At 50.9% G+C, this 12,199-nt stretch overlaps 1 protein-coding gene across 2 annotated transcripts in view; it reads left to right on the forward strand.

Annotated features, from left to right (window-relative positions):
- LOC122364790 (NGFI-A-binding protein homolog) overlaps positions 1–11,435 on the forward strand; it is an 80,081-nt gene extending 68,646 nt beyond the window's left edge. For both annotated transcript variants that reach the window (XM_043335526.1, XM_043335527.1), the window contains exons 10-12: positions 7,344–7,416; positions 9,724–9,912; positions 10,463–11,435. In XM_043335526.1, coding sequence (XP_043191461.1) covers positions 7,344–7,416; positions 9,724–9,912; positions 10,463–10,660 — 460 coding nt within the window. In that variant the 3' untranslated portion in view covers positions 10,661–11,435. The remainder of the gene's footprint in view (positions 1–7,343; positions 7,417–9,723; positions 9,913–10,462) is intronic.
- Positions 11,436–12,199: the final 764 nt, after the last annotated feature.

The following is a 12,199-nucleotide window of genomic DNA, read 5'->3' on the forward strand; positions in this document are numbered from 1 at the left end:
TGTCAAATTAGATGGGCTCAGCCCACGTGACTCACAAGGGTGCCCGCCCAGACCAACGCCTTCTCCTAATTCCTATCATCCTTCCGGCTCTGGAATGGTTTCGTTAGACCGGAAGAGCCTAACCCAGCAAAACGTAACAAAACAAAACAAAACAAAACAAAACAAAACAAAACAAAACAAAACAAAACAAAACAAAACAAAAAACAAACAAAAAACAAACAAAAAAAAACAAAATAAAATACAATGAAATAAAATACAATAAAATACAATAAAAAAGAACAAAACAAAACTAAGAAAAACAGAACAAACACAAAATACAACAAAAAACATATTGATCAAGTCTAACTTAGCCTATTCTGAATAGCCTATTATAGCCTATTATAGCCTATTATATAGCCTATTCTGAAGCTGAATGACTCCATTCATTCCATTTCCAACCGTTTAAGGGTACCTACTACTCCAGTGTAAAGGTGTGCGAAATGGAGTAAATGGACGGCTTCGGATTTTGATAATCTGTTGAATATCTTCGGAAGAGTGGTGGGTATTTCAATAATGGTAATTTCCTGAACAGAACCACTCCCTGATAACTCAAAACACTTACCCAACCCGAAACCGGATGAAGTCTGACGCTTCGACCCCCCCCCCCCCCCCTCCCGGCCATTTTGCCCCTGATGGAGCTAGAGCATCGCGAAAAAAGGAGCGTGTGCGCCGTCACGAGACGCAGCGACTGGTACCTGATTTAAAGGTCTCAGGTCAACTGGTGACCTCTGAGGTCAGGTCAAGTGGCCCACGGCATGAGTTTGGTTTTGATGAATACCTTCGCAAAAAAAAAAAAAACGGTCGCAGCGCTGCGATTTTGGCAGCATCGAATTCGCCTTACTCGGGCGCATTGAATGAGATACTTATTGTTCGGGTGAGGTCAACTTAGTGTTGACATCGGGTCAAGGTCAGGTCAGAGCTGCCAGGTCACGAAGCTGGTTGAAAGAGGTCATATCGCATATCATTCGATTCGCCAGGTCTTCTTGAGTTCAGTGTCTTTCCCGACTCGCTAGCTCAATTTAATCGAGAGTTATTAACGTCAAACTCTTATGATCCTAGTGACGCCATAAATGACGTCACGCATGGTCAACAATTCAAAAGTGAAGCAATGGTCCTTGGAAGAAGTGCATGTATGTAATTACGACTCCGTGTGCTTGAAATAGTTTTAGATCGCTTCCGGCGCCAAAATAGCAGTTTTCGTTTTTCGCCATTGACTTACAAGTTACATATAATGGTGAGGCCACGTGACCGACCTGACCTCATGTGACCTTAACCCTCGCTGGCACAGAGGAGTTGATGCAACCCCCTAAGGTTTTTCGCGAATAAATCGCGTAAAATGCGGCCGAGAGCGACGAAACTTTCAGTACCCTCGCATTAATCAATTTTACACCTACCCTAAAAATTGCATGGCCCTGATCCAAAGGACCTTTGACCTGTGTCCTACTTTCCGAGACCATGTTTAGCCGGAATCGCGATTCGGCGTATGGCGGCTCGCATCAGCCGCGCGTTTGCAAGCTTTTCGTGGTTTCCAACGCTCAAACATGTGATTTAATGTTGCTCCCATGCATTACTATGTATTTCAGACCCCGTGAGACCCTGTTTTTCGGCGATAATTTCTTCAGTTTTTGTCTAATTGGCTTGAAATTTTGACATTAGACATTTCAGCTCAAGCGCCGATTTTCATCAATATGGTCTCTTAACAAAATGTCAATATTTAGAGCACTTGTCATTGGCTCGTAATGCTAATTAGATTTTGCACCCGGATAGAGACTCGTTCGCTACCGCAGCGGATTGGATGGGAGCGCTGGCCAATCACGTTGCGCCGGGCCCAACTAAGCTCCGCCCACTGGCCGTGACCGTGCTGGGTCTATGCAGGCTCAGTCGGCGGCAGCACCGCGGGGAGGTCGCACGGGGGCCGCGCGCTGGAAACATACATGGAATCGGCAGGAAATGTCTGAGAGAAAGCTTGCTCTTCATTTGGGAGAGTTGATAACCATTTCTCTCTTTTTGGTATATCAGCACCGATCCAGCTCAGAATATGAAGAACAATCAAAATGAGGATATTAACCTCCCCAGAACCAACATTAAATAGAGAGCTGAGTCATGCGCTATCTGAATATCTGAATGAATGCACATTCTGGCGCCTACCTCATGGTCAGGTCGTGCCACTATTCTGTCACTTATGACATTATGCGAAGCCTCTGCACTACTCGAAAATATCGATATGATTGGCTGCGTCAATTGCTGTTTCTGAAGACGCTGTTTTACCTAACTATGCAGAAAAAAAAACAGTAGGTACGATTATTAGTCGCGAGCACTTCCGATTGCCTCAGACATCGCTTGACGAGCTGTGTTCGTTATTCGGGAAGCGTTGAGAAGGGAGCAGAAATGTGATGTGCGATTTATTGCGCATGGTAGAAATGTGACATCAGAATAAGGGAAACAAGCGCATAGGCTAGTAAAGAAATCGCGTCTTTTTGTGAAACTTTTTGTGTAACTTTTCAAGCTCTCCAATAGTGAGGCAGTAGGTTACTTACTTACAGGTATTTTAATTATTTATTATTTGCAGCTCAACACGAAAGCCTGGGGTCAAGTCAGTCCGGTGACCTCAATCTAGCCAATTATAAAATGGGCTAGTTCTGAAGGTGTTCAATCAAATGAATCCATCTCAAGCATACGCATAAGCATAATATATTTCATATTTTAACCACACTTCTTAAATGCTACGGCGTAACTGTTTACCATGTCTTGCAAATTTGACGTAGACTGACTGACGTCTTGCATCAGTTCACAGTCAATTGACATCAACGGCCTTTTTTAATGACGTTCAATCAAGCAAAAATGCAGTCACTAGCCCTGACCTTAGTATAAAAGTAGATATATCTTTATTGATAATTTGCGATAAATGCAATACCGAAGGCCAGTGCGCTAAAAACGAGCGCTAGTTTCTGCTGTATCGTTATTACTGCAACGGCAACCGCAAGGCAGCCACGTCCAATGCGAGCCGCCCCGGTCCGGCATCGGCCTTGGGTGCGGCGGCTACTGCCCCGTCGGCTCCACGCATCCGACTGACCGGCCAAGGTCACCGCTCCGTCCGCCGGGAGGGCGGAGCTAAATGGTCACGTGCCTGTGACGTCACACCTACGTACGGATAGCCTCTACTCCACTGACGGATTTACGGAGCTGATTTTAACATTACGAGGCAACGGCAAGTACCCTAACAATTGATATTTTGTTAAGAGACCATATTAGCGAAAATTGGCGCTTGAGCTGAAATGTGCTGTGCGAAAATTTGAAGCCAATTGGACAAATATTAAATAAATTATCGCCGAAAAACAGGGTCTCATGGGGTCTGAAATGCATAGTAGGTTGGATGTCAAGGCCACCTGAAGGTCAGGTCAGGTCATTGATCTATGGTGACCTTGGTTCACTTTTTCGAGTTTTACATGTTTCTAGGCAAGTCTTTCGAGCTGAATTCGAATTTATCAGTCATTTGAACATTTACGAAGTAGTTTTGGTGCCTTCGTATCATCAGCATCATTTACTGGGCTTTCCAGCTATTCAATACGTTGCTTCAGTAAAAAAAAAGCGCCGCCTTCCCTGTCCGAGCCTCATTCTCAGCTTCGGTTACCAGCCTGTCGCGCTCGGCCGCCGATCTCGCAGTAAATTCCGGTGTACCTATACCAGCAGGGGAGCGGGGCACGGGCCGGACAAACACCCTGCCGACGGATAATACACCCCGGACAGACATCCCGGACAGACACCACGGACAGACAGGACACCCCGGACAGACACCCCGGACAGACAAGACACCCCGGACAGACACCCCGGACAGACACCCCGGACAGACAGGACGACACCCCGGACATACAGACACCCCGGACAGACAGGACAGCCAGCTGGCGGCGCTGACGTCACGCGTACTACCCGTTTCCTTTCAGGGTGAGCTACCCCCCCCCCCCCCCCCAGATCGCGGGGCTACCTGGTGTCACAGCTGTTCCTAGCGTACGACACGCATTAGTGGTTCGGTGGCAGGCCGGCGGCTCTGCGAGTTTTTACATATACGGCAGAGAGGAGCCGGGCGGTTTTTATTGCTGGGGTCCGGGCCCCGCGCGCCGAAAAACGCGCCCTGCGAGACGCCGCCCGGCCGGCCGCCGCCGACAGTAGCCCTGGAACCGTTACACACATGCAGATAGGTATTGCGAAAGTGGCCAGGTATGCACTTACATGCATGTACCAGTACCTATGCATATAGGGGAGAGTGCATGGACCCACCGCACCGATGCGCGGTATACTTTCAAGACTGAGTGCACATGTAGGTATTCATTTTCCTGATTGATGCGTAATACTTGCGTTTGAGTTTATGACTACCGTACGATAAATCGAGCGTTATTGGTCGTGCCGCAGCCGGGGCATTCCAGGACGATTCAACAGGTGCATAACACCCGACCCCCTCAGATTTGCTTCTAAATTGCTGTACAGGGTTATTCTGTGCCCAGAAGCCGAATCTGAAATTGTCAGACCCGTAGAAGCAAAAGTTTTTGAGTTATAGCATTGGGAAATTTTGGAAAGTTAAAAAACATCATTGTATTTTAGTAGCTATATCTAATCGAAAACTTTTATTAAACTATAAAAATTATACATATTTGAACTCGCCACATCACAAGCTTTCTGATGGTATGCAAAATTTTTCAAAATTTTGAATTTTTAATTTTCCGAAAATTGTTCAAAAATTTATTTCAATTTTTTCAAAGTGTGGCCAGTTAAATAAAATTTATTTTTTTAGCTTTTATTAATGCTTTGGGTATTGGGAAACTATATTGTGAAAATTGGAGATAGGTATTTTTTATAAATATTTTATTTTATTTTTTTACTTTCTCCGTGTAAATATACCATTTTGCTTTGATATGGTGCCGACGGTGCTATCTCGGGAACGGATGATCGTAGCGCGCCGGACGAGGCGGCAATGGAAAGATCTCAACGAGATGGATCTAGACATTGTCCGAATGTTGTTCTTAAAGGTCACAGGTCAGGTCAAGGTCAGGTCAAAGACCAAAATTCCAGGCTCTCATTCCCCGGCTGCTCCTGAGGCACTTTCATAATGATGAAGCGATGTGAAAATCGCACAGCATGCGTCCAACATATTTATAAAGGCGGTGAATCAGTAAATATGCAATCACAAGGTGAGGTCAAGGTCAAAATCAGGTCACGAAAGGTCATGATGAATAAACAGGGATTAGGGACATGCGACACATGTTTTATGGGTTATTTTCCGATTCCAAGTCAATGGTGATGGGCATTTGACCATTCGGGACCAAATCAGGTCAGATTAGGCCAATGCCTAGGTCAATGTGTAAAGTTGCTGTTTCTATGTCGGCATTAAAATACCTACCTAATAAAATTGTATGATATATGGCTATACTAGAGTAATGAGTGAAATGAAATGAATAATTTTTACATTTGTCTCCGTTTCCAAATTTCCATTTGGCCCATCCCGAAACCTATCGCTATATCATCTGCGCCTGTGACAGACCAGTCACTGCGAGCTCGGCTCGCTCGAATGAGCCTTGACGCGGTGACAGACGACGCGCCGGTCCATGCGGTCAAAACAGCACAATAAAATCATCGGAATCATCGGTGTACTGGAGGGAGAATGGAGAGGGACAGCACCAGAGCTTCTGCATTATCTCAGATAATCAAAAGCACAACACGACCGCTGTCCATGCTTTCCAAAAGGCTCTGATTCCACGACTGAAGGAAAAAATTCCGTCTTTGACTAAAATCAGATACTTTTCAGACGGCTCAGCAGCACAGTACAAAAACCGCTTCAACTTTTCAAATATCTGCGCTCACAAAAGTGACTTTGGGCTAGACTGCGACTGGCAATTTTTTGCCACCTCGCACGGGAAAGGCGCATGTGACGGTGTGGGAGGCACCGTGAAGAGAGCGACCGCTCTCGAGAGTCTACGCAGGCCCACAAGGGAGCAAATCACAAACGCGACCGAAATGTTTGAGTTTTTAAGTGACAAATTCGAGACTACAGTGAACTTTGTATTCGGTGTCGAGGGTCGAAGTCGAAAAAGCTGCAGAACACCTCAAGGAGCGTTTCAGCAAAGCGGTGGCAGTGAAAGGCACGCAGAGTCTGCACTGCTTTATTCCGGTCAACCACGAGACACTGCGAGTCTCAAAGTTGTCAGGGGGACCAGGCCGGCTGGTGAAAGTGCAACGCAGTAGGGCACCGAAAAGACGAAAGTGAGCCCGCGTAGACTTGCTAGCACCCCTGCCGTGTGTCTGTATGGTGGCTGTCTGTGCACTGTATTGTTGGTGACATGTGTGCCCAATACATTTCAACGAGCTGGTCACCAAAATGTGTGTTGTATTTCCTTTTTTGAACAAGGGTTGGTTGACCTGACCGTGACCTGACCTGAACTGACCTGATTTTGTCCCGAATCGTCAAATGCCCATCACCATTGACTTTGAATTGGAAAATAACCCATAAAACATGTGTCGCATGCACATAATCCCTTTTTATTCATCATGACCTTTCGTGACCTGACCTTGACCTGACCCGTGACCTTTAAGAACAACATTCGGACAATGTCTAGATCCATCTTGTTGAGATCTTTCCATTGCCGCCTCGTCCGGCGCGCTACGGTCATCCGTTCCCGAGATAGCACCGTCGGTACCATATCAAAGCAAAATGGTATATTTACATGGAGGAAGTAAAAAAATAAAATAAAATATTTATAAAAAATACCTATCTCCAATTTTCACAATATAGTTTTCCAATACCCTAAGCATTAATAAAAGCTAAAAAAATAAATTTTATTTAACTGGCCACACTTTGAAAAATTTGAAAGAAATTTTTGAACAATTTTTTGAAAATTTAAAATTCAAAATTTTGACAAATTTTGCATACCATCTGAAAGCTTGTGATGTGGCGAGTTCAAATATGTATAATTTTTATAGTTTAAAAAAAGTTTTCGATTAGATATAGCTACTAAAATACAATTATGTTTTTTAACTTTCCAAAATTTCCCAATGTTATAACTCAAAAACCGTTGCTCGTACAGGTCTCAAAATCTGAGATTTGGCTTCTGGGCACAGAATAACCTTATACAGCAATTTTGAAGAAAATCTGAGGGGGTCGGGTGTTAATTTGCACCCATGAGCTGTTGAATCGTCCTGGAATGCCCCAGCCGACCCGTGCCGGTCGCCATCCGCCGGCGATCGGGGAGATCACGGCCCGGCGCCATGTTAGCGGTATAGCTGAGCGCCTCCCTCCTCCCCTGTCTCATTCGCAGGCTGTTCAAATCCAGCATGGATTTCGACGACGACGACTCGCAGTTTTCCATGAGCAGCGTACCTTCACCAACGGTGAGCCACTGTCGAATCGTGGACCCCAGTCCAGTCCACCACGGACCGTGGACCCCAGTCCAGTCCACCGTGGACTCCAGTCCGCCGTGGACCCCAGTCCAGTCCGCCGTGGACCCCAGTCCAGTCCGCCGTGTGCTGCAGTCCAGTCCGCCGTGGACCGTGGACCCCAGTCCGGTCCACCGTGGACCCCAGTCCAGCCCACCGTGGACCCCAGTCCAGTCCACCGTGGACCCCAGTCCAGTCCAGTCCACCGTGGACCCCAGTCCAGTCCAGTCCACCGTGGATCGTGGACCCCAGCCCAGTCCACCGTGTGCTGCAGTCCAGTCCACCACGAATACTGCACATTACTTCAGCGGTGACCTGTACCATAGTATCCGCGTATTTACGAGTTGTATTTTACGTATTTGCGACGCATTGACGAGACCTTGCACAATTAGTGAGTGGGTCGCTGCTATACTGCCATTCCACGTGCTGGTGCCGGCCGGCTGCAGACCTAACTGCGGGCTGCGACGGGCACGCGGACGTCGTACGTAGGTACGCACAGGGAGGCGTGTGCTTTGCCGGCTGTGCGGTAATGACTCGCTGCGCTCAGCGCTGGACGGGCTATCGGGTGTTTGTATACGCAGAAAACACCAAACAGAACAGACCGAGGTGCCGCTGACCATTGGCCGATCCAAGAGGGCATTTGGTGCCCACCATCCGCAACGCCCGAAATAGGCGAAAATTTACGGTTTTTTTCGAGAATTAAAAGGAAACAAAACTTCTTAAACAGTAAAAAAATTAAATCTTAAACTTTTATCAAGAAAGGTTTGTTTTAACCCTCGCCGGACCTATTGGTTTTCTTCATAAGCGAAGGCCGAGGGGGGGGGGTACGATCCCCCCCTCGCCGTTTCGCCCCTGGTGGAGCTAGTGCGTCGCGAAAAAAAACGAGCGTGTGCGCCGTTACCAGACGCAGAGATTGATGCCCGATTTTAAGTTCCGAGGTCAACCGGTGACCTCTGAGGTCAGGTCAAGTGCCCCAAGGTAGGTACGGTTCCGTTTTTTGTGGATAACTTCGCAAAAAAACGGTCACAGAGCCGCGATTTTGGCAGCATCATCGTGTTGGCCTCTCTCACGCGCGTCGAATGATATACTTTTTGTTTGGGTGAGGTCAACTTAGGGTGTTAACCTCAGGTCACGGTCAGGTCAGCACCCCCAGGTCACGAAGTTGGTCGAAGGAGGTCATGTCGCATAGCATTCGATTCGGCAGGTCTTTCTGAGTCCATTGGTGGCTTTCCCGACTCGCTAGCTCAATTTGATCGGGGAGTTATTGACGAAAAACTAATATGACGTTGATGACGTCATGAATGACGTCACGCAAGGTCAGAATTGCAAAAGTGACGCATCTTACCTTGCAAGGAGTGCATAAAATCATGATTCTATGTGCTTGAGATAGTTAGAGATCGTTCCCGGCGCCAAAATAGCCGTTTTCATTTTTCCCCATTGACTTATAATGGGGAGGTCACGAAAATGACTGACCTCATATGACCTTTAGGAAACATCCGAGATATAAAAGTTGTGAGACTCGTAATGGATACTAGATCCTGCAAGTTTCATTTCCCTGTGAAGCTCCTCTGGCAGTGAGGGCGTTGCGAAGTTGCGACATCTGAAGACCGTGCAGAGGTTCACTTAGGACGTCATAGGTCAGTGACCTGACCTGACACGAAAATGCGGTTGGTGTCAAAAGATCCGGCTTGAATCAAAAGTCAGGTATGTCAAGTTTCAGCTCTCTATCGCCAACGTGTTCGGAGCTATCGCGAAAAAAAAATCCTATGGGGGGGGGTGACCTGTGTGTGACCTGTGACCTTTGACAAGTGTGACCTGTGACCTGTGACCTGTGACCGGCGGTGCGGCACGTGACCTGTGACCTGTGACCGGCAGTACGGCACGTGACCTGTAACCTGTGACCTGTGACCTGTGACCGGCGGTACGGCACGTGACCTGTGACCTGTGACCTGTGGCCGGCGGTACGGCACGTGACCTGTGACCTGTGACCGGCGGTACGACACGTGACCTGTAACCTGTGACCTGTGACCTGTGACCGGCGGTACGGCACGTGACCTGTGACCTGTGACCTGTGGCCGGCGGTACGGCACGTGACCTGTGACCTGTGACCGGCGGTACGGCACGTGACCTGTGACCTGTGACCTGTGGCCGGCGGTACGGCACGTGACCTGTGACCTGTGACCTGTGGCCGGCGGTACGGCACGTGACCTGTGACCTGTGGCCGGCGGTACGGCACGTGACCTGTGACCTGTGCCTCGCCAGGAGTCGGGAGCGGACGGGCCGCGGACGGAGTCGGAGCCGGCTGGCGGTGCTGCCGGCGCTGCAGCCGGCGGCGGGGGTCGGCGGCCGGCCTCGCCGCGCTCGGACGGCACCGGCTCGCCGCCACTGAGGGCGCCGGCCGCCGGTCGGCTGCCGCCCCTGTCGGCGGCTCCCGGGCTGCTGTCCAGCCAGGTGCGTCACCTTACATACCTACCACACCCGGGGAGCGGGGCACCGGGCCGACCAGTGGTGACCCGAGCCGACCAGTGGTGACCCACCTATTACCTACCACACCCGGGGAGCGGGGCACCGAGCCGACCAGTGGTGACCCGAGCCGACCAGTGGTGACCCACCTATTACCTACCACACCCGGGGAGCGGGGCACCGAGCCGACCAGTGGTGACCCGAGCCGACCAGTGGTGACCCGAACACGCCATCCGTCAGCTCTCCTCTCTGAATCACAGATAAACAGCAGCTCGGAAATGCCATTTGGTTCGGTACCTCACTATCTCGCTGGCCATTACTCTACGCATTAGGTTGTTCAATGACACCTCAATAAGCAGCTGTGTTGTCAATAGCACCGTGCAATGGGTGTGGCGAAATTTCCGACGGCAGTACGCAGCTGTGGCGGGCAGCGTGGCCGGTAGGCAGCTGCGGCCGGTAGGCAGCTGCGGGCAGTAGGCAGCTGTAGGCAGCAGTTTGCTGTGCCGGCGGCGGCTGACGGCGACTGTTCCTCCACCAGGTGATCGCCTCCTCCACGGGCGCCATTATCGCCGTGGCCAACCCGGCGCTGACGCTGCCGGCCACCTCTCAGCCGCTGGCGCTCGTCACGCACGCCAAGCTGGAGCGCGTCAGCAGCGAGCTCACCACTGCACGCGTGAAGACCGAGCCAGCCGTGTCGGCCGGCCGGCGCCGGCTCGGCGACCGCGGCGTCCTCTGACGGCCGACAAGCAGCGCCGCGCAGCGGTCAACTGCCGAAGCTGCCCAGCAGCACCTGTGATACCCATACCCACGTTGAGCTGGACCCCTGCTCGCCGTCTTCAGAAGGTGCACAGCATCCTGCATTAAAAACACCGGCGCTGGTGTCTGGAAGGACTGACGGTGATTTCGACGCACTGGTCCGGCGTCCAGGAAGGCGCCGTGTTTTGTACCTTGGCCGGTAGGCAGCGGGCGGTGTTCCGGGGAGGCGGACAGCCCGGCTGCCTGGTCTCTGGTCACCGGCCCAAGGTCAGTCCCGTGAGAACGACCCCCAGCGGGTCTCTAATGTCTACACTCACAGTGAGCTTAGCAGCCGGCCTATCTAATAGGTGTCAAAGTGTGATGGATCTCGGAGCTCGTCTCGTTACGGCTCGCGCCCGCCGCGTGTGCTCCCCGTGTGTGCTCCCGATGTGTCGTACCCGCCCGCCGTATGTGTTCGCACTGTGTGTTCCTGTACTCCGTCCGGCGCCGAACTGTGGGCTGCGTCTGTGTACCCTGTGGCAATACGTGTCGTCTGTGGTCCGGACTGAACTGCGAGGAAGCGGCAGGTCGCCGACCTCTGGTCGGGGGTGCAGCGCAGCGCTGCGTCCCGATGTCGGCGCCCGGACCGAGGAGCTGGTCAGACGGCGAGCGCTATATGTGAGGCGGCTCGTCCAGAGACGAACGCTGCAGTTGAAACACCAGCTGAGCCGGAGTCACGCGGTGATCGGAATCTCGGGACCAACAGGGCCTGGGGGGGGGGGGGGGTGAATCGTCTCCAGAGGCCGGCAGCGAGCAGTGTCGGTCGGGGGGGAGTGGGGGGGGGGGCCGTCTGGGTGACGGTGCCGGGCCCCGGCTGCCGCCCCGGCCGCGCTCAGAGTTTCGTTTTGTCCCCTGCAGGTGGCGCTAGTGGGCACCTGGCGTTCACACAGGTAATCTGACGCAGCGTGTCACATGTGCCGCCGCGCCCCGCGGATCTGTCAGTGTGTCTGTCTGTCTGTGTCTGCGCGAGTGAAATGCACTGTCAGATGGATTTCCTTCTTTGCGACATGGCAGCATGCAAAAGTCATCAAGAAATTCGACTGGATACCACCCGCCATTGAGCGATGATGGAGGGGGGAGGGGAGGGGAGGGCATTTAGCGTCCCTGCTGCCTATTTGCAATAACTCAAGAACCCGCGCCCCGCTGCAGGGCTCCTGGAGTTTCACGCCCTGCTGGGGGATCTTTGAACACCCCGCCCCTTCTATCTCTGATCCTGGGACACACGGCGACACTCAGAAGGCGGCGTTCGAAAGAGCGCAAAAAAATAACGGAAAAAAAAATAATTCAGTCAAGTTCGGTCAACAAAGTCATCAACGGTCACATTTCGCCGATTGCAATTCATTCAATTCATATATTTAGCAACTTTCCACCTTACAGTGACTGTTTAAAAATTACCTACGCAGGGCTGCAGAGTCGATGGATTTACGGCGACTCCGACTCCGACTCCGACTCCGGCTTTCAAAAACCAGCTCCGACTCCC

Source organism: Amphibalanus amphitrite, unplaced genomic scaffold (assembly GCF_019059575.1).
Source record: "Amphibalanus amphitrite isolate SeventyFive unplaced genomic scaffold, NRLGWU_Aamphi_draft 000697F_arrow, whole genome shotgun sequence".
In the NCBI taxonomy this organism is placed as follows: Eukaryota; Metazoa; Arthropoda; class Thecostraca; order Balanomorpha; family Balanidae; genus Amphibalanus; species Amphibalanus amphitrite.